Source organism: Lepisosteus platostomus, chromosome 17, assembly GCF_059453375.1.
Source record: "Lepisosteus platostomus isolate fLepPlt1 chromosome 17, fLepPlt1.hap1, whole genome shotgun sequence".
Classification (NCBI taxonomy): domain Eukaryota; kingdom Metazoa; phylum Chordata; class Actinopteri; order Semionotiformes; family Lepisosteidae; genus Lepisosteus; species Lepisosteus platostomus.
Window position 1 is genome coordinate 24734620 of NC_142627.1, and position 22760 is coordinate 24757379.

The following is a 22760-nucleotide window of genomic DNA, read 5'->3' on the forward strand; positions in this document are numbered from 1 at the left end:
AGACATTTCCTTCACGTTATAATGTGTTGAATTACCTAGAAGAAAAGTGAACCAGTTTAAAAATAAGTCGACATTGTCAATTACTAAGTACAAGAGTGCTTTCTTGTAAAGGGGTTTTGTAGGACCATCTTTGCTACTTTTTAATAAACTTCCTTAATGCATATTCTTTTATTTCTGCAGAACTGAAAGAAAAGCGACAGCATTCATGGATATAGTTGACACCTTTAACCATTTAATTCCCAGTGACCAGTTGGATGACACCTTATTACTAGGGCCGAACTTGGACAGTGAAGTCAGTGATGAATTTGGAACAGGTCACAACTTACTGGAAGACTCTTTAAAGAACATGCTAAGTGACAAAGATCCTATGCTTGGATCTGCTAGTACCCAGTTTCATCTTTTAGATAATGATGATGCCAACTTTCAAATCGCTGACTCGACAGGTATCTCATCGAAGGAATTCAATTATAGACTTTTCTTGAAGGTTTTAATATTCACTGAAAATAGAATACCAATAATGACTGAAATTTTTAGAATAAAGGTACCTACACTATACACTGCCCTGCGGAACAAAAGAAACAAGTTTTGCTATCACAGAGCCAAAGCAAACTTTTTACAAGATACCAGAAATCATGTTAAGCATAGTTCCGACAGCAAATCACAATTTGTGCTGTATTTTGTAAAAGAAAAATCATATTCTATATTTGGCACATCTTGCCACAAAAAATATTGTTTTTAAGTACAACTTTTTTGAAGCCACACTCCTTAGTTGTACCTTTGAACTGCAGCCAGTACTTCTTTCTGAATAATTTGGATTATGTTGACCTGCAAGACCTATTGTCCCATCTACTAGCAATGGGACGATTTGCTTTTTATTGTTACTAAAGCTGCAGGTTGCAGTTCCTTTGACCTTTTTTCATTTGTTTAGTGAAAAGATGCTTTTCTCACTGTTATGTTTGAGGTGGAGATCTGTGATGAGTTTACAGAGGGTGGACTGTTCTCGAGTGTTTTTGCTACATACAATGAACTAGGGATGACAGGAATACTTTTCAGGGCAGTGTATATGTAGCGTCTATCCACTAAATTAACAAAGAATTGCAAATAGACTTTAAGGTTGGTCTTTGTAATTTAAGTGCTGTGATTATATATGATTTTATAAATTAAACATAGTTTAATATTTCATTGGCTGTATATTTATCCTTTTTCCACATTTTTTTCTGAAAGGAAATTGCTAATTCAAAGCTAATGTATAATTTGATAATCTTTCCAAAAATAGATAGGCCTAAAAATTGTTCCTCTACAGGATAACCCAGACTTTTTTTTGTTCAGGATTTTTTGCTCTTTATTTTTGTAAGTAGATTTTGTATTGTCAAGTTTAAAAAGTAAAGAATCTTGTACGATTTTAAAAGTTAAGTCTTGTAAGAAAATCAGGATCTTAATTTGATATGGTGGAAAAGTGCCTGGAAGTTTAATTTTGTAATTGTAACGGTCATACCACTAGTGTTCTGCTTGTCTGTCTCTGTGCAGACTGTAGGTGTTTAAACTGTGAGGGGATCCTTGCAATCTGCATGACCATGAGACAAATGAAGATGAGGATTTTTCTTTGCTCTTTTAGTAACTCTAGTCTGAAGTTCCTCCTTGACACCATACGTAGATGAATGCTCAAAACTACAACCCATACTTTATTTCTGTCTTAAATTTGCCTTTACAACAAAAGAACATAAGAGGTTATAAATGAGAGGAGGCAGTTTGGGCTGTCTAGCCCATTTGGTTCTTAGCAGCTAGTTGATCCAGGGATCTTATTTGGCCATTTCCTGAAAGAAACCAGAGTATTGGCTTCAACCACATGGCTGGGTAGCTTGTTCCCTGCTTCCAAAGCCCTCCGGTAGAAGAAGTGTTGCCTGTTCTCCGTTTTAAATGCACTTCCATAAAAGCTGTGCTTTCTCAGTTGTGCAAGAAGAAGTGGATGTTTGTGGCACTTTTTGCCTGGAAATGTTTCCGTCTACTTGGATAGCAGTCTAGCCCAGGAGGGCGTGCTTGTTCTCTTCTGGTATTCCATGTGCTCAGCATTTAACTTCTGTCCTGTAATAATCTGGCATAGTTGGTTTCTGCATGTGCAGTTTTGTTAAAATGTTTGCATGTGAGAGTTATACAGTGTTTCATACTTCCTTTTGTTTATTTGCTAGTTTATTTTAAACTTTTCCTTTCAGAAAAAAAGTCTTACAAAAAGGTCTCTGCTGTCAGTTTATATTGGGAAATAAAAATATTATATTGAAATAAGATGGGCCTTTATTTTGTTGAAAATCTATGAACAAGACCTAGGTCTACACCAGAGCTAGGCTATTCCAGTCCTCAAGGGACAGAATCCTGCATGTTTTAGAGGTTCTCTTAATTAGTAACCGATTACCTCGTAAACCATGTAATTTGACTTCTTATCCCAATAATGAGATCAGTGGAAGCTGAAGTTCAGAGCTGGAATGGAAACCTGCAGGACTGTGGTCCTCCTGGCCTGGGAATGCCTGGCTCTGGTTTACACTCTTGAAAGTATGAGGATGATCAAAGTGTAACTGCATGCTTTTTTGGTCAACAATGTGCTGCTTTGTTAAAATTTCTGTTCAACATTGTTTAAAGTGAAACTGCCTTATGTCTCTTAGAAATATTTATTGTGGGGATACTTTTATATTTCTTGAGGAGAACCCTGCTGAACCTTTCCAGAAGTACTGTTTTAGTACTGTGAGAAACTATTGCTCCTTATCACCATGAAACAAATTGTACTTTAGTCTTTTTAAATGCTTTCCAGTTTCTGTATTGCACAGTGGGGAAAAAAGATACCTGAATGCCGTATTAAATGCACATTTTGTAAAAATGAATGATATTAGAATGGCTTTGAAATTAGTATAGAGAATATTATTGATGGTGATCTTCTACTGTGCCTCACATGGGAGTTTCACTTTAGCAGTGTTGATATAAGTATTCCTTGTTATATTTATGAAAAGGTTTAGAGAGACTCCACAGCCTTTTTAATTTGCAATTTTTTAATGGTTTATAATATAGATGTGAAGGATTATTTCAGTTTTTGTAGATCCTCCAGTACCCCTAAGAATGCAATTTAAAGTGTATTATTCAGAAGATTTTATTTTTTTAATATATATAAAGGGTTGTGAAGTCCCCTGAACCTTGTGGGGAGATGAAAACTAGTAATTAAACCTAGGCCTATATTGTCTGTCTGTCTGTAATTGTTTGTCAATGTATATTTATACACGCATCAAAAATCAGAATGGTCAGTTGAGTATGAGAATTTTAGTAAACGCGAATCTCACCAGATCATCAGCCCCTATCTTTATCCATCATGTACCTGCAGTGTACTGGCCAGGAAAATATATCTGTCTGAGGAGAGTTGGCCAGTCTTATGATGCAGAGCCAAACAATAGGAGCCAGAGCCTCAGTACCATCTGGATACCTGGTTTTAGAGGGCATGAAGGTTCTCCAGGGTGGCAGTGAAATAGTAATCCGTAGAGCAGTGCCAGGCCGTCACGTAGGAGTATTTAAGGACCTCTGCAAGTTCCGTTTCAGTGTGGAGAGGAGGTGTCGGTTGGCTATCTGTACACTAGTCGGTAGTTTTGGGGGGTTTTTAGCCTCAACGTAAGACTATAAGGACTGATGTATTATTAGATCAGTGTGGGTCACATAAAACATTATAGCTTGTCTTAGTAAAGATGGAAATTCCAAAAATAATGTTTTTGAATACAAAGATTTTATAGCAAACCATTTTTACAGTGCCTTTCAAACTTCATGATGATCTTTTTATGTAAGATTTTATTGCTTGGGTATTTTTCACTAATTTAAGTGAGCAATTTGTATATGCAGACTTTTTTTTAAAATGTTACACACTTTTTTGAAAAGCATATTATAAGTGCAATTTTTCCCGATTCTGTAATAGATATACATATAGTTTGCATTAAAAAAGAAATGGAGTGCTTATTTTTTTAAGAATAGAAATTGTGCCACAGTAGTCATACTTTAAATTTTATGTATACAAATCCTTAAAAAAGGAAAAGGAGGATCACCTCATAGTGCAAGGATTGCAGCGTTACTTTTAAAGAAAACTATGCTGAGGTCATGGTCAGTGTTTTTCCTGACCTGTCCAGTAGAATCTGTGGGAATAGCTTGCACAAGTCAACAACAGGAGACAAGTGTGTGCTAGCAGAGTGTTACACAGTTTTCTGCTGGATGCCCTTTTTTCCCAAGGACACTCTGAAATATTACTTTTCCGCCTGAGGATCTGATTTATGGGACGTGATCAGAGAGTCAATGCAGACATGGTTCGATGGAGTTTGTATAAGTTATCACACAGTAATGTGTTACTTCAAGCTGGTCCAGAGTTTGGAGCTCACCCACCTGTCTGGAAACCTTGTTCCAAACACCACTTCATGTAAAGAAAGCTCCTGTTTCAGATTAGTTCCATCCTGTTTTTATGGTTGTGGCCCTATATCCTTATCTTCCTGCAGTAGTTAAAGATGTGGCCTCCTGGGTTGATCCTGTCTGTAACTGTTAGGACAGGGATGTCAAACTAATTTGCTATGGTAGGTCAGGTTTGGTTTAAGGGTATTTCAGGTAGGCCATATGTTATCACAATATTCGGCACAGACATTACACAATATTAAATTATTGGTATTTATTGTGCTGTAACATCAATTCTACAGATAGTGCTATTGCTTTTTAAGAACTGCTATCTGTTCAGTATAAATCAAATGGAGACTTTCGGCACATACATTTCTCCTATTCACTGGAACTTCACAACATTCAGGTTGATTTTTTTTAATAACCACAGTTATAACCCTGGAATGAAGTTTAAAAAAATCAATTTGAGATTGTAAAAAAAGTCCACTAGTTAGGTTCAGAGAAACCAGTTGTGGGTCTGCGATTGGCTCCAGAACTTGAAGTGACTACAGGTCTCATGCCATCCAGGTTTTCTGCAGCGTTCACTTGCAGAGACGCACTCCTGTTAAACTAATGACACACAACTAGTTTGTACAGGGGTTTAGTTCCTGGAGACCCCCGAGGGTGAGGAAGCTGTGTTGAAGGAATAAACTTGAATACTTAAACATTCATTAGAATGCGTATTAGGTTCACACGGCACGCAGTAGATTTGTAAATCTTGACTTGTCAATAGCCCTGATTATTTTCCTAAACAGTAATGTACAATACATGTAAATATAGTAATGAGACAGCATACATGAACTGTAGTGCAGAAATAGGTATGTTAATTACAATGCCTGACTGTTAGAATAATAAAATAGAAATGGAATCTGATTTCCCCCCCACTGACCTCCCCACTAAAGCACGACCCCACCTTGTGCAAGACGACCCCACACAATGTTTTCTGAGGTCGTTACAGACTGAATGCTCAGCAGCACTACTGACTTTCTCACTCGTAACGCACTTGGGAGCCTCAGTATAACACTAATATCTCAAAATCACAAGGGGGAATCACTAAATACACTGAAATACAGGAGACACAGTATGTAGGGAATGCGGTACCACAAGACAAATGAACGCCATGCTGGATCACAGGGCAGATAGTGGAGGTGATGCACCAACACTGTGAAGGACAGACAGAGTATTAGACCATGTATACAGGAGAGTTTGGCCGCACTCGCTGAAATTTCAATGAATTTTGCACGTAAGCCAAAGTCACTTAAGGTGTGGCAGACCTGTACTGCAATTTAATACAGGTAGAGAATCCCTGGAATAGGAGGAGCGATAGAGTGGACCTTAGTTGAACAGGGTCCTGTGGCAGTGCTATAGCATTGATGCCGATTTGAGGGAGCAGGGACAGTATTATGGTGTAGTCTAGAAAGAGGGAGAAAAATTGTTTTGACTGGAATGGGGTTCCTTCCGAGTCCTTTGCAGGTGAATCAAAGCCCAGTGACAGATTCTACGAGATTTACAGGCAGAGGCCAGTGTTGAGGAATTCTGGTACAGTGGGCGGTTGAGTCGTTGGCTGGCATGTCTGCTGTGGTGTCTGCTGTAGAGAGCACACTTGCATTCTTGAGCTGGAAGAAGGAACTTGCTCATCACTCAGATTTGGCTGGGACTCTGAATTTAGAAGGATCTGGTGTTAGTGCTCTAGTTTGCAATGACAGCGTTGAAAAGAGTAGTGGAAATGTGCAATGGAGTAAGTGCCATGTTAAATCATGCAAAGTGATCATTTGCAAGCAGGTGAGTTATAAGTGTGATACTTAGCGCCCATAGCTACTGTACCAAGTCTGATACCAAAATGCTTCTGAGAACCTTTTATTTTCGACTTGTGTACTTAATGAATTGTAGAAATTTCTCCTGGTTCTGTTGTAATAACTTAAATATGACTAGCTCAAGAAAGGAAATTAATAAACCAGTCTGCATTCATGACAAATTTGGTGCATATGAGCTACTTACCTGGCTTGTGTAGAGAGGCAGACGATTAGCTGTTCACTGCCTGGAAATGAGATGGTTTCACAATTCACTGCCCCCACTGCTGCATAAGCATGTGAAGAATGGATTTGTTTTTCATGCATTTTGAAATCTAACACATTTAAAATTCTTGAGTAAATATCCGTATCTCCACCAAAAGTGCTCATTGTAGCACTCAAAATAGTTTTGTATCAATGGTTCAAGGAAAACTTGTAGCTGTCCTCCTCGGGCATGTTGGCTACACTTTTGCAAGCATGGGATGTGTTTTCTGACTTTATATACTTTTTAACAGCAACATTCCAAAGTGACTGGCTTTTTATTGGTTTATTTTACCCCTGTGCTTCAATGCCCATGCAAATCTTAATAATCATCCTTGACTTTTAAAAGGATCTCAGGAACTCTCTTCTGCTTCAGTTAGCACATTGCTCTATTTGTTAAAGTTATTTTTCACATTTACCAAAGTGTTAGATTAGTAGAGTTTATTCAGAACTTAAATTACTCGGAAGACTTGGAATATTCTTATTTGCCTCTTGAGATAGCCATAGATAGCCAAAAGTAGTCTGTCTCTAACAGAAGTAGATGTAGAGGGATGCCTTACTTCTACAAATTATTTGCAGAGCTCTGTTGTTTGACGTGGACAAAATGGACAAAAACTATCATTCAAAACTAACTGCAAGAGCTTCTGTCCTCTGTGACTAGGAACATGGCTTAACCCTGTCAGAATGGAGCTGTGACCAGTGTGCAGGGAGCATCAGTCTTCCCTAATCTTTTATCTTAACTATATATTATTTCTAATGGCACACTGGCTTGTGGCATTCATATTAATTTATTTTTGAGCGTTAACATTTTTTAGTTTATTAAAAAAATATGCAAGTTTTTCTTTACTCAGGTGACCATGTTTTGATGTGTGTATATATGTGTCTCTAGCAATTTTTGTTTTCCAAATACATTTAACCTTTTCTGTTTGCACTTTGTTCTTTTATGAGAAGACTTTCTTTTAAGTGGTAATGTTATATTACAATAGACCAGAGAGAGGAAATTGTTTTTGACGTGGAATGATAACACGCGTTCTCTTTCTTATGTTTTTGTAGCTGTAGGGCTTGACATGATGAGTGAGGGTGGTATAAAGGCAAGTGGCCATGGTGCCACAGAGGATGACTTGATGCTTCTGAACAAGAACCAGAGAGGCAGAGCAAAACCTGCTTTAGGTTCACCCAGGAAGTCGCCGCGCTTAATGGCTCAAGGTCAGCACCAGGTTTTGATCTTCCCTGTGGAAGAGGTTTAAAGATGAGTTTTACAAGAAGGCGTAGTCTAGGTAAATAATTGGTTTACCCAGGACTGAACTTTTATATGGATCTCATTCATTATTAGACCTTCTACAGATGTTATGACGCTTAGTAGGCTGAGCTTACAACCATAAGAGTGGAACCTGCTAAGCCCTACTCACCCTACTGCTCGGAAACATTGGAGAAGAGCAGGACCTGTACATGTACCCCTTGTCTTGATTTTTCAGATCTGTGGATTGTGTACTTCGGATCTGAAATTTTAAATAATGTAGAACCGCTGTCGATTTTTTTTTTACTTTTAAGACTATAGATGTTTCATAATATTGAGGTGTTCCTTCTGCTGAAACATATATGGCATACTGATGTTAGTTTTATTAATAACAGATTTGGGGTCAATTGAGAATTAAATTACAGTCCTGGTAAATTTCAGTTGATTTCTTGAGCAGGAAATTTGAATTGGAATACTTTCAAGAATATAAAGAATTGGAATTCATTTCCATTGAATTCAATGAAATGTCACTCATTTTAGAATCTTTATTTTAAGCAATATGTTATCAGTGGCATATTTTTTCAATGGCTGTCTTAAATGTGGTTCAATCATTTAACAAAACATTCTTTGAATGAAACGTTCAGGTTGCAAAGCAGGCGTAATTTTGTTTTGCTCATTTATTTTGTCTTCTGTAATTATATTCTAAAATATAATTAATCACTTTTATTTTGCTACACTAAAAATGTGGGATCATTTGAGGGTTCCAGTGCATCAAACGGAAGACATCTCCATCGTTGTGTTTCTGTGTGACTTGGCGTGTTGGGTTAAATTGTTTTTGTGGTCAGTGTGGCATCATGAGGTGATGCAATCCCTCCATGAATTGATGTACTGGAGTCATGTGTATATAACAAAAATAGAACCCACTTGTTTACAGAAACACGATATACACCTGTGTGGTTACGGAATGCTGTGCCCACCTGAAAGTAAAAAAATAGTGAGACTGTGTTCTGTACCGTCTGCTAATATATTTAGAAAGCACATAATTATAATGTGGGTGTTAGAGAAAACAGGGCTCAGAATTCCTGAAAAAAACAACACTGGCTGAATAGCAGCAAGTTGAATGCAGGGTTTACCAACATTATTACAGCCTCTGCTGCAGATGTTTAAATATGGAGGATTAATTTCCAGGTCAAGTGTAAAACGGTTTTTAATTTTATTTTGTAGAACCTGTTAGGAGTTTGCGACAGAGTACCTTAGCGAGGCGCTCTGGCCCTACAGACACATCTGCTGTTAAAAAATCCCCGGCCAAATCTGGGCAGGGCAGGCGAGGAGGGAGCAAGCAGCTTCAGGAGCAGCCCCAGGAGCATGCCGGGGCAGATATGGGCTCTGAGGAGGAGAAGGAGAAGGAGAAGGCAGAGCTGGCGAGGTGCAGTGGCAGCAGTGGCGAGCCGAAGCTGCCGTCATCAGCTGTTGCCACGGCAGAGACGTCCGCTGTCACCGCTGAAGGAGATGCGAGCAGCAGCTCGGAGACTGGAGAGCCGGCAGAGCCTCCCCAGGACTCTTCAGCAGGAGACACGGACGGCGCGCAGCCTTTGAAAGATGCGGAGGAGACGCTTTGCCAAATAACAAGTGCTGCAGAGAGCGGGGAACAAGACAAGCCCCAAGCTGCGCCGGGCTGCGGAAGGGAATCGGGGGCAGGCTTCAGTGCCACCCCAGAGAATGTGGCGAGCGAGGCTGACATCGGCGTGGCCTCCGAGCTGGGGCCTTGCGTCAACCCCAATGAAGTTCAGGAAGGCCCCCACGTGCTCGTGAGCACCAGCAAAGTGGCGGATTGGGCACCGAGGGACTCGGGTGGGGCAAAGAGGGCAGAGACGGAACCAAAAAATAAGGACCAAATAGCTCAACAGAGACTGGAGGCGAGCAGTGGTAGAAAGATTCAGCAGAGAAGAGGCCAGGATGGAAGCGAAGCCCCGCATCTCGCAGAGCCCACCAAAGCAATGGGGCCGAGTGCACCCAAGAGTAAGATAGGCCAGCAGCCGCTCAGAAAATGGGACCAGAAAGTTGCGGTCAGGAGACAGCTGAAGTCTAAGCAGGTCCGTTCTGTTATGGAACAGAGGAAGCAGCTTTTACCAAATGTGCAGGGAGAGATAATAAGGCCTGAGGCTGTGCCCCAGAAAAAGACCAGGAGCGACGTTCAGAATTTTCTGGGCTTGAAAAGGAAGCAAAGCTTAACAGCTGGGAAGGGTAAAGCGGATGAGCTTAAAAGGAATTTTCCACCCAAGATTCAGAAAACACAGCACAATCAGGACGTGAAGACGGGGAATGTGCACATCCCAGGGCCTCAGAAACCAGCCCCGCTTTTCAGCAAGAGCTCCAAATCTCCCGAGGTAGTTCGCTCTTCAGCTAACAGAGCGTCATCGTCTCGTGGGGGTCAGGAGAAACCCAAGAGCCAGCACGCAGGTATGCAGGCTGCTGTTGGCAAACCTTTTCATTCACAGGTGGGGCTGAAACCACAGAACCCGCATATAGTGGTGGGTAATATATCCAGCTATGTTCCTGTAGATGGCTTTGACGATGATGACAGGGACAAACCCAAAGTAAAAAGGGCTGAGAAGGGATTGCATAGACAGAGGAGGAGCAGTAGGAGCCTGTCCCTGGACGAGCCGCCGTTATTCATTCCGGATAATGCCCCTGCTGTGAAAAAAGAAGGCCCAGAAGACGATTCCACTGACAGTGAAGCGCTGTGGGATCCCAGCAAGCACTGCGGCTTGTGCAAGAAGCCCCACAACAACAGGTACGTCTCCGTTTCTGTCTGTGGTGTATACGATACTGGCACCTTAGAGAAATAGGCCCAGTATGCTAAACTCTTCAGTTTCATCTCTCCTGCTGCTTAGAATATGAATGATATTTGATGACTGATTTCAGTGCTGATTGTGTTTCCTCCTTGCAGCAGGTGCGTGAAGTGGTGATTTAAGATGCAGATTCACAGTCCTAGTCCAGGGGGACCCCTGTGGCTTCGGGATTTTGCTTCAGCCAAGTTTCTAATCACAGGCTAATGGATTTCAGTTTTCTGTCTAACGCTTTTACATTTTTTTCAGCCCTCAACAGCTTGAAGGGAATTTGTAATTGGTTTCTACCCTGGGGTAATTCAGAGCTGCTCTCCTTTCGGTGTTTCAGCTGCAGTGTGACCGAAGAAAAACACTGTGGTGCATGAGAGTCCGGTACATCGGCACTCCCACTGGTCACCTATTAAATCGGAGATAAAGGAGTAAATTCTTAATGAGCAAGTTGGGGAAAATAAATGCATGCAATAAATGCAAAATAAACGTTAAACTTGAAATTGCTGCAAACATGCTTTGGATATTTTTTAAACCAATGCCTGAGCGCAAAAAAAAAGGCTAGACAAGCTTAAATATCTGCGATAAAAGCAGATCAATCATGGGCAACAGCAAAGTTGATTAAGGGCCCAGTTGTAATAACCAGCAGACAGGTGGTCCTCAGGACCCATTTGAGAACTGCTGTTTTAAAAGATTCTCTTCACTTGAACTTATAAATTCTTTCACACTTTATCAAGGTTCTTCTAGACCCGGTGGAGAATTACTTTTCAGAAGGAGGTTCAGTAGTTAATACATTGCATTGATTGTGAGCCTTCTTGCTTAAGGGTGAAAGCATCTTTTGGCAGAATTCCTCCAGTTTGGCTTCTTTGAGATAAATCTATTAACTTTAGTCTTGTGAGGAAAATGTTTATATATATGCCTTTATACGGATATTTACTGCATCTGTGACAGCAGTGTGGAGAAGCGATTAGGCTTCTTGTTCACCTGCAGCACTGGTGGTACCCTTGAGCAAGGTAATTCCTGCAGGTTATTCCAGAAAAACACCCAGCTGTATGAATGGGAGCACATGTGACCTGCTTTGAGTAAAAGCATCAGCTGAATTATTTATTACCCATTGTTATGATTAAGAAATTGGGTTGTTGCATGCGTCTGTAAAGGAATATTACGAATTTTATGTGTGAAGAACGATCAGGGTAATTTACCTCTTCTTCACAGAAGCTACTGAGTAGCCCATGTCACTTCCTGCTCTGTTAATGGATGACGCGGAGTCTGGCAGTTTTCGGTGTACCAATCTGGAGGAAAGGATGTCGCTGTTGAGAATCGGAAATTTGTTTTCTGTGAAGCGCTGTAGTGATGATAATCGTACAGTGATTTGAGCTCTGAGGACTGTGCCTTGTGTTATACCACGCGTGAGGACATCCTGTTCTTAGGAGCCCGAGTCCTGTAGGTTTTCCGGAAGCTGATGAAGACTTGAACTAAGAGAGACTTGACTGCTAACCCACGTGGTTAGTTCAGAGAGATGTCCAGCACTGGTCATGAAGAGAGGGTGTGTTTTTTAAACTGGCAGGTTCATGGTGGGCTGTGGCCGTTGCGACGACTGGTTCCACGGCGAGTGCGTGGGGCTGGACCTGGCCAAGGCGCAGCAGATGGAGCAGGAGGATCAGGAGTACGTGTGCTTGAAGTGCTGCGCCGAGGAGGACAGGAAGGCGCAGGGCGGGGAGCAGCAGCGCCCCCCGGAGGGCCAGCCGCAGGAGAGCAGGCCTGCTGCCAGGGCGGAGAGACAGGGCCACATGCTGCCGCTGCCCGCGCCCCTGCCTGCGCCCGCGGGGTGCCACCCTCACAGCGAGCTGCAGGACGCAGCCAGCCCGCCGGATGACCGCAAGCACCGCGTCAGGATTTTCAGGAAGGTGAGTGCGCTCGTGTGCTCGCCGTCGCTCAGTCTTGCTCGTCGTTTTACTTCTCATTTCTGTTTCTTAATGAACAAAAAGGGAAAACGATGGGCTGTCATTTTAAAGAGATTTTATTTTTGTAAGTAAGGCTGTTTAGAGCTATCGGGTAATTTGTTTTTAATAAAAAAGAAAAATGAATCATAATTCAGAATGAACTTTTTGTCCTTTCTACTTCAGGTGCACTTCTGATCCTGGAGGTTAAGGTAGCCTCAGTTCACAGTACAGTTCTCATGGGTTCGCACTGTTTTATGTGCACGTTGTCAGGTGGGCCTGGGCCAACGGGTGTGTGCTGCCACAGTTCACTTAGAACACTGTCCTACTGTAATTCAGGTTCACTTTAAAAAGATCATCTTTAAACATGGACAATTTTGAGGTGTGGACTAAACAGTGTGGATGCTGTGAGTGGGCAGAGCATTTTTGTTCTGTAAAAGTTCATTTTTAGTTATAAGTACGTTTTTTAGGAGCCAAGGCCGCTATAACCAGTTTATCTGTGGTTGGATATAATAAGCTGCTTAAACACAAGTTCTCAGACGTCTGTATGAAAATTTGCGAGAACTACTTGGTTCTTTAACAAGCAGCACGTTGTGAGAGTGTAGGGAGCACAATGAGCACTTCTGAACTGCTGTCACAACACCCCCTCGGTTATCATCACTGGGCACAATACCGGCGTTCCCACTGCACAGCGCCTCTGCCAGCTGTCCGAACAGCTTGAATGGGATATGGCTTGTTTTCCCAAAGGATCTGAAATGTGTTTTGTCCAACGGGGTGATGTTGGTTTGCTCATTATAATACACCAGGATAAGTAGGGGCTACCTTTCCTCATCACTAGCATAGCTTTTAAAATGATTTTCCTTAGATTCAATTTGTGTTCTATTAGTTTTAAATATTCACTGAGTTAGCAAGGTGAAGGAGTTCTTGAAAATCTAGAATTTGAAATTTTTTTGTGCAATGATGTCTTATCAGTGATAAGATTGGCAAGATGAACTCTGTGGTACAGCCACTGATTCTGGGGGCACCTTTTCATGTCCTTTCCAAGGTCACTAGAAGCAGTAGCAGTCTCATATTATGGGAGAAAAACAGCTTTGAGCCACAAGAGCGTGGACTCAGTCAGTTTTTAGAACACCTGTGATATTTGTGATTGCTTCTTTCATATCATATGTTAGGACTCTGTAGAAAGAAGGCAGTCGGAACAGAAAGATGTGGAGCACAAAAGACTACATTCCAGTTTGGACCACAAACCAGGCCAAGCAATAGGAGTGAAGCAGGGAGACAGCAGGACCCATGTGGACACTGTGCAGAAGTCTGGTAAGCCCTTGTTTTTCTAACAAATATAAAGATTAGAGCTCGTTGAATGAAAAAATCTTGTAACTGGCACTTGGAGTCATATTTTATTCATAGATAGAACCAGGAATTTGCATTTTCTCCCCTTGTTTACAAGGGTTTTTGCTATGCATTCTAGTTTCTCGTCTCCGAAATGCATTCTGAGTAGATGAGTCCCTACTTTAATGTGTCCATTTTGTGAGAATGGATTCTGGGCACCTCACCTCATGACTTTGCCCTGTCAGGGCTGGCTCTGAAGCCTCTCTCTCCTGTTCCCAGGTTTGAGCATGGGCCTGTGTGATAGAGGTGTGCCCCCACCTAACCAACTGGGTGGCAGTACATGCCTAGTCGATGGGCACGCATGCTGAAGGACTTTAGGTCAAAGGACAGAACACCTAGTTGCAGAGCCTGTCTTTCTGAGGTGGCGGGACCTGGAAGGTCCTGTTTAATAGATTTTTCTTTGAGCTGGTGGCTGCTTGTCTAGCGAAGGACTCCAGTGAGAGTGAACTGTGGTGCTCAGATCCAGCAGAGACTGCGGTGCCTGCGATTGCCTGACAGCACAACCCTGTTTACAGCACAGTGATTTCTGTGTTTAAAAACAGGATGCAATGGAGGACTGTGATGTATGTGTTTGTCTGCTCTGGAGAAAAGTGCAAAGTACTGTATCAGATCTGCTGATCAACCAGTTAATGAAAAATGAGTCTTTTTTTGGATGCTTGTTTTTCTTAGGGTAAAAGTTTTATAGAACATTTCAGCTGGATTTCTTACTGTCCAGACATGGTGTGAGTTACAATCAGGTTGTAGGTAAGGTTTAAGACACCACTTAAAGTATCCCCATCTCTGGGGATGTTTCAGCTGAAATTATCTTTTAATGATTAAGTGGTAATTACTTAGCTTGATGGGATACTTATTTTGTCTCTAGATTGGTTCTAGCTGTTGAAGTGTTAGATCGTGTAAAGGATTAGCACCAACCCTACATAAAGGTTTCAGTTTTCCCTTGTTAAGACGTCACAAGTTTAATTTACACGGATGAGGTGGAACAACACCTACAGTAAGGTGTATTTAAAACTGAGAACAGTCCAGGAATATATTACAGTGGCTTAAAGGTTTAAATTGGCCTCAATAATTAAGGAGTGAGATGTCTGAAAGCAAGAAGATTGGGGTGCTCCAGGACCGGGACTGTGGGATCAAGAGATTTCTCTGCATAAGACAAGACCGAATTCTATTTTCAGTGTCTTGATTCTGTAATGTCATCAGGGTGTAACTGTCATCTTGTGAAATTTAGGGATGCATGAGAAACTGGATATGAAGAAGACAAAAGTTGAAAAGGTTCCTGTCACCTCACCTACAGCATCCAAAAAACCCTCAGTTGAGCAGATCAGAAAGAATGTCCGGGATTCCCTGAAGGACATCCTTGTCAAAAGGTAATATTGAATTTAGCCTACAGCAGCAGCAGTTTGGAATTCATGAAAAAATGTGGAAGTATTTATAATTTAACACTATAAGGGCACATCCAAAAGACACAGGTGTTTTTTTGCCTGCTTGTTCTATTGTAATCCATGTGTGGATAATTACTAATTTACTTCCAGGAGGTGTATGCACTTGAAACATAGTGAAGTTGGTTCTGAGTGTTCTTGGTTAAAGGCATATATGAATTGCTGAACTTGTTTGCAGACTCAGCGAATCTGACATGAAGGTTTCAGCAGAAAGAGCTGCGAGGGTTGCCCTGAAAACGGAGAAGGAACTTTTTGCTTTCTTCCGAGACACTGACTCCAAGTATAAAAGCAAATACCGCAGCCTGATGTTTAACCTTAAAGATGCAAAAAACAACGTAAGTTGAACTTGTCTGATGGAATGACTGAAGGTGAACAGCTTGGGTTAGTGCCAAAATACATATTGCATGTGCATTAGAAAATAATAAGATGTATATTTCATATGGATTTAAAGCGCTTTATACTTGTCTTTTGCCACTCAGGCCTTTTAAGGGAACATAACAAAAACCTCCATTAGTATTTGCAATGCATTTTAATTCAGTGCTAAAAAATATTTGTCTCTAGTTTAATTTTTTCAAAGGTTCTCTGTCTGAAGTTCTTATTAGATTATACATTTTTCTTCCACTCTGCAGGACAGATTTGTATATGTAAAAATAAGAGTCCGTGATAGAAGGAGAATGATGCCCCATGTTGGAGAGTCCCTGCACAGTAACTCATAGTTCTTGCTGATCTTGGATATTCTAGGTGTTATTCAAGCGTGTTCTCAAAGGGGAAATCACTCCAGACCATTTGATCCGGATGAGTCCTGAGGAACTTGCATCGAAAGAGCTGGCTGCCTGGCGACAAAGAGAGAATCGACATGTAAGGATGGCTTGTGTTCTTCTGGTCCCCTTCTCCATGAGAGGCTAGAATTAGATTAAACGAGTTGCAGAATGAACAAAAACTCAGACAGCTCACAATCTTACCTGCCTTTACTGAGATTCTGTTGTCCCTCCCAGTTCAGCACCGAGGGTCTGGTCTCACGTTTCCAAGTGCCCTGAGCAGCTCCAGAGCACATTTATCAGCCGTGCCCGAGTTCTAGACAAAATCTGAAGGGTGAACCTGTTTTTATAACATTGTAGTTGGCTTTTCTTTGTTTCCTCAGACAATTGAAATGATTGAAAAGGAGCAGCGGGAGGCAGAGAGGCGGCCGATCACTAAAATCACTCACAAAGGAGAAATCGAAATTGAAAACCAGGAGCCCGTGAAAGAGCCAGAAGCGATGGAGGTGGAGGTAAGGCTGTGTGTTGTTCCTGACCGCAGTGAATGCATTTCTAGAAAGCCCCACAATTGGTAATGAATTAACCTTCAAGCTTCTGTTCTGTTTCTGTATGGATGTTCAGCCAGAGCCTGTACCCAAACCCGCTGAAGAGCCTGTGGATGTTCCTGAAGAGGAGGAATCGGAGATTAGCAAAGACACAACAAACCAGCACAAGAGACACCTTTTTGACCTCAATTGCAAGATCTGTACAGGTGATTTTGTTCTTCTTGTCTGCTTGTTGTTTGTTTTAGGTAGTATTGTACATGTGGTTCTTTTTTGTGAATTTGCAAATTGTAAAGTTTGGTCAATATAGCATTGCTGAAAACACTCTCTTGTCCAGAAGTCTATATTAATTGAAACATTCAGTTCAGAAAGACATAGTGTATAATACAATAAGCAGCTATAACCCAGTGGCTATCTATGTTGGTGTTTTAAAAGCTTAAAGCATAGTTCTTGTTTGTCCTGTCTGACAAAACAGCTGTGGCAGTGTTTATACCAGCTGAAGAAAAAAAAGGGCTTTCGAATTTCTTTCTTTGTAATACTGTAAATTAGTGTCTGATCCTAGAGAAAGCCACAATAGTGGTTCTGACCTCAGTTTTAATAACTTATTTTTAGTGAGCATTCACTCATGGGCCTGGACAGCCATAATCCACCATATTTGATAGGTAATGAAAATGAAAACTCCTGGCTAAACGAGGGACAACAATTACATGGATTACAATTACAATCACAATTACAGCAAGGGTTTCCATACTGATGTAGCTTGTGTTAATTGAGCGAATAACATCCCAGCGTGCTTAGAGTCATGATGAAGATCCTGGTGTCATCGGAAGAGGGGTGGTTTTTGGGGTGTGTTTGGCAGGAGCTTCAATGCCCTAGACAGCTCTACTTGTTGATATTTCCCGAGCAGCTGTCTGAGGTCATGTAACCCCACATGGAGCTACCAGGAAAGAAATCATCAGTTGGGGACAGCAGAGCTTGGCAGCATACGCTTCAGAATTGTGATATATGTGCACTGATTGGAAGGGCAAGGCAAAGCAGGCAAGAAGCTGCAGATCAATGGACTGCAAATTTCAACCTTGGGTGTGAGCAGCTAGTTTAATTAACAACCCCAGAGAGCAGGATGACATAGTAGAGTTGCAGGGCAGAAAATGTTTATAACACCAGGCAGTGCACGTTTATATGTCCAGTGGTACAAAGAACACAAGCAGTGGGGAAAAATGCGATTTGGTCAGATAATTCATCCTTCACCACGTTGTCTCTCAAAAGTGCTTAAGGTCCCTATCTAAAGAACTCTACAGCTCTGGTAACTTGTTTCCAAAAGTGAAGGGTTCTGGCGGTAAATGCTAATCGCTGCTCAGTTGTACTGAGTGATCATTGTCTCCCCATGTTGCTGTATTTCCTTCCTGTCGAGAGGGGTGTCTTTTGGGATGCCCACTAGTTTGATGACAGTGACATTAATGTTACCGTATATCATTGCTTTCTTGGTCAGTAGAGCAATTATGAGATATCCTTGAACAGTGCCTGGGACAAGGTCTTCCACCTCCATCAATCAGGCATGAGCTGGTTCTTGTGGAAGAATGGCAGACGTGGAATTACAGGCTGTATTTGCTGCACACAGTGGTCCATCTCCTCTGTTAACTGACATTACATTTGTGTTTCTGTTTTTTGTTCACTAAATGTATGATCCTCCAGGCTTTGAAGGGGGACATGAGTATGTGTGTTTTGCTTCACTTGCAGGTCGAATGGCTCCACCTGTTGAGGATGCGAGTACTAAGGTAGTGAAGGTGGCCACCACTGTGATCCGGAGGCAGTCCAGTGCTGAGGGAGAAACACCAGTCGAAACAACAACCTCTGCTCAGCCTGACACTCTGGCCTTCGGTGACTTAGAGGAGAATAAATCCCTGACTTCCAGGGTCTCTTTCTCCTCTGAGGGGAGGTGAGATTTCATAATGCCTTGAAAAATGATTTTTAAACCTACAGGAAGTTTATGTGAACTGCATTTTAATGAAGATCTGGAGTGCAATTTCTTATAACAAGGCTAATAATCAAACTGTAGCAGAATGATTGCTAGTTTGGTTTCTTGAAATGTTGCATTTCGTGACCTTAACACCGAATCCAAAAAAAAAAGAAATCCTAACCTCGACTCACTTGAAGAAGACAACAGAAGAATGTGTAAGGCAAGACCTCAAAAGCTTAAGTCAGAGTAGGTCTCCATTCACATTTTCATAGACCTCATGGACATTGTCCAAGAAGAGGCTGCCCTCTTATTTAAGAATGACATTTCAAATTGATCATGTGGCCTGGGATGGAGTGGCATCCTGTCCAGAATGTGCCTTTTGCTTGCTGGGATAGGCTCCAGCTCCTCTGCGACCCTGTATTGGTTAAAGCGGTTCGAAAATACATAGATAGATGAATCGGTCGACTTTTTAGTGCAGATCCCTTGATAATATCATACATTTGGAGTCTGTGTACTTTCTGCAATGCCTACAAAGTGACAGACAAGTGAGGCCCAACTAGGTTGAAAGGCTAGTTGAAATACTTTATTAAAACAGAATAAAGTAAAGGTGAATCAAATAAATATCCAGTACACACAGGTGGTGATAAACTTTTTCATCTTGCAGTATGGCTATTAATGTGTTTGGAAAACACTGGTCAGCACTTGGCTTCATTTAAAAAGAGTCAAAATATCAAAAAAGTCTACTGCAGATTCTGTGATCCTGAACAACAAAAAAAGAACACCTTCAATGCTTAAAAGTGCTACAATAGTTGAAAATAGTGTAATTGACACATAAAAAAGGTAGTCACTAGATGACTTTGTTTTGATAAAAATAGATAATCCACATTTATGGGAAAACGTTAAAAAGCTCCTGTGCAATCAAGATGTGCCAGACTTTTTTTTACCAGAAATGTTAGCTTTGCATGTTCAGTTTATAAAATCTGCACTGACACAAAGTGGTTCCTTTTCAGTTATAGCTGATGAAGCAACAGATGTGCAGTATAACTATATACTTAGTTTTACAGCCTGTCAGCTGGAAAGACAATGAACTGCCTGTTTTTCTTAAACTGCATATTCAGCTTGAGTCTGCCACAGCACATAAAATAAACAGACTACACTGAGGGCTGTTGAAAAGTATGACTTGGATTTTATAAATCAGAGCTGTTTGTAAGATTATAAAGTTCCACTGCACATGTTCTAATTTTGATTCATTGTATTGCATTGTCTGAAAATGTGTGATGAATGTGACATTTATGCTATAACCAATCTACTAAACGCAGCTGCTGGTGTTGTGATTAAGTAAACCCTGATATGTGAGTGTGAAAGCATAGTAATTAGGATTTAAAAGATTTCACTTTTTTATCCATGATCTCAGTGTTCTGACTATGTTTTCCAGATCTGAAGCTCCCAGCAGTGGAGAGGATGAAGCCACATTCCTCTCTCGTTTGGAGTCTCTTTGGAAAGGGTTCATCAACATGCCTTCTGTAGCGAAGTTTGTAACTAAGGCTTATCCAGTATCAGGCATTTTGGACCACCTAACTGAGGTTAGCCTGAGGTTTTTGCTTTAGCCTATTAGAACCAAATGTGTATGTTCTGTTCCAAAAAGGAAACTGCATGAGAAAGGGTATTAAACATCTATTCATTTTTGTGATTTACACATAATATGGATAGTAGTCTAACATGTTCTTCACTAGCATTGAAGCATGAAAAGAAATACCTAGAACTGCAAATTCAAAATGTTGCCAAAGTGTTTTACTCCTTGCCAAAAGTTCCATACTGTGTGGTTAGGGAAACTCGTTATACATACACTTTTGAGAGTAAAGCCTTCGTCCCAAACAGAAATGCAAAGGTTATCCAGTGGCAAGTATAATCAAGAACTTTGTAAGCTTTAAGATGGAATTCCAAATAATCTGTTGCAAACCTCTTCAGATGTCACAGAGACACTGCTTTTCAAATGCTACAAAACAAATATCAATTGTAGCGCACATTGATGTCTGTTACAGTACTCACAGAAGTGAATAGCATCCAAGAGTCTGGATTAGTCTTATGCAGTTATATAATTGACTTCAGACAGTAGCTGCAAAATCCATCTGAAAACAGTTATTAACAGGATCCATGAACATTGCATTGGTGATGGACGTTTAGACTCCCTGGGTCATGGGGACCAGGATGTGGATGACAGAGGTGTATTCATGGTTGTGGGAAGACTTAACACCTTATAAATTCATCACTTTGCCATTCCAGTTTATTGGGGCAAGCAGTATAATGTATATTTGTATGTTTAAGATACCTTCACATTGTTAGAAGGTGATATATTTCTAATACGTGTATTTTGTGAGCCACATTACAAATATTTAAATGATAAAAAGTAACTTTGTAGATAGGGGAGTATAAATCTTCTGTTATTTGCAAGACTTCCATATTTGATATCTGTGCAAGAGCTGTGGGCTGATCAGGGCGTATCCAGTCTCCTGAAACATTAACACATAATATGTTGAATTGGCCACCCTGTAGCAATGAGACCTTAATATTGCCTTCAATGTTTTTACTTATAGGACCTGCCAGATAGCATTCAGGTTGGTGGGAGGATATCACCTCAGACAGTGTGGGATTATGTGGAAAAGATTCGTGCCTCAGGAACAAAAGTAAGTAAACTTTACAATAGGGTCCAGCAATGAGTTATCATTCCCTCCATTTGTGAGTAGGAGTCCCTTTACAGCCTCTCATGTTGCTGTAGGATTTGCTGTGATTGCCTAGATTTATTTTTACCAACAGTGAAGGAATAACAGAAGTCATCCGCTACAGTGCAGAAAAAACTTCTGAATCTTGAATGTAATTTATGAGAATTACAAATCGCTTACAATTCCCCTTGTTTAATTTATACCAGTCTTTTCTTAAATAACTGAAAGGGTTTATATTTACCAATTTAATGAAAGGCAATGGTATATGAAGTAGAAAACAAATGAATAATTATAAATTTTGTATCTGAAATGTGTGAACCCCTAGTTTATTTAGCACATTTAAGGGGGGTAATTAGAATCAGGTGGTTATATAATTGGGTAACAAGAGGTACTGGGTAAAGCCTGTTCTATATGATGGTGAGAAAACTAGTGAGTTTGGCCTTTACCATGCAGGTAAGTGGAAACAAGTCATGCCAATATAAAACAGGATTTTAAAGGACCTTTCTGTGTGGCCAGTGTCACTGTTCGTGGCTCTACCATCAGGAAGAGATTGAACAGTAGTGCTTTTCATAGTACAATATAACCAAGAAGAAATCTTAACTCTCTAAAATGAACTGTGCCACCTGTCTCAAGTTCGCCAAAGAACGTCTGGATGAGCAGCAAGACTACTGAAAGAATGTTCTCTTGAAAAACAAGTCAGAAGTTGTTTTTTTTTGGCCACAGTGAGAAATATACTGTAGTTGAGAAAATAGTTCTCTGACAGTTGCTATCCTAGAGCCCTCCATGCACTGTTCAACTCCCTAACTCATTTTTTTAGGAATATTTCAGTATTTTAAGGTTTATCTTGCCACAAAGCACAGGAAGCCACAAATAAGGCAATATTTAGATAAGGAGCACTGTTAATGCCTTTTAATAATCATTTATAGCTCTCAGAAATGCTTTTTTGGTCATTTGCTATGTAAAAGCTGGTTAACTCAAAACACAGATGAACAAAAGCAATCTAAATCTTTCAATTAGCTGACTTCAAGTTGCCATGAATAAAAAGTGTTGCTAACCTGTACTTTCTGCGCTAGATTCTGCAATGCAAACATCAGGCCACTCGTGCTGTGTTGAAATTCTGAAAACCCCGTGTGTGTATGTGTTGCATCACATCATAGCAGTTGGAGTTTTGTGATTTGTTACTGGCAGATGAAGGTTAGCTGATAGCTGTGTGCTTTCAGTGCACCCATTCCAAAGTACGTGTCTTTCTCGGTACCTAATCATTATGGTTATGAAAGTTAATGATCCCAAATTATCCCGCACCCCTTGATATCTAACCACCCTCTCTAGCCTGCAAAAGAGTGTTTATTTCATGCCTGGCTGCAAAAGAGTCAAAATGTCCTGGACTCACAGCCGTTAGGTTGGGTCCCCTGGGATCCCATTCCACTGCAGGGGTCTACCCTACTCTCAAGCA

The 22760-nt window shown here is 40.9% G+C and overlaps 1 protein-coding gene across 3 annotated transcripts in view; it reads left to right on the forward strand.

Annotated features, from left to right (window-relative positions):
- The window catches only part of phf3 (PHD finger protein 3), a 31188-nt gene that overhangs the window by 4140 nt on the left and 4288 nt on the right, over positions 1 to 22760 (forward strand). Inside the window, exons 2-15 of one of the 3 annotated variants that reach the window (XM_088610151.1) lie at positions 181 to 443; positions 7545 to 7697; positions 8953 to 10188; positions 10291 to 10522; positions 12133 to 12472; positions 13678 to 13819; positions 15120 to 15258; positions 15509 to 15665; positions 16072 to 16188; positions 16472 to 16600; positions 16710 to 16839; positions 18368 to 18566; positions 20023 to 20170; positions 21182 to 21271. In XM_088610151.1, the coding sequence (XP_088466277.1) occupies positions 206 to 443; positions 7545 to 7697; positions 8953 to 10188; positions 10291 to 10522; positions 12133 to 12472; positions 13678 to 13819; positions 15120 to 15258; positions 15509 to 15665; positions 16072 to 16188; positions 16472 to 16600; positions 16710 to 16839; positions 18368 to 18566; positions 20023 to 20170; positions 21182 to 21271 (3450 nt within the window). In that variant the 5' untranslated portion in view covers positions 181 to 205. Of the gene's footprint in view, positions 1 to 180; positions 444 to 7544; positions 7698 to 8952; positions 10523 to 12132; positions 12473 to 13677; positions 13820 to 15119; positions 15259 to 15508; positions 15666 to 16071; positions 16189 to 16471; positions 16601 to 16709; positions 16840 to 18367; positions 18567 to 20022; positions 20171 to 21181; positions 21272 to 22760 lie in introns of all 3 variants that reach the window. The other 2 variants (XM_088610153.1, XM_088610152.1) reach the window with 2 other exon arrangements.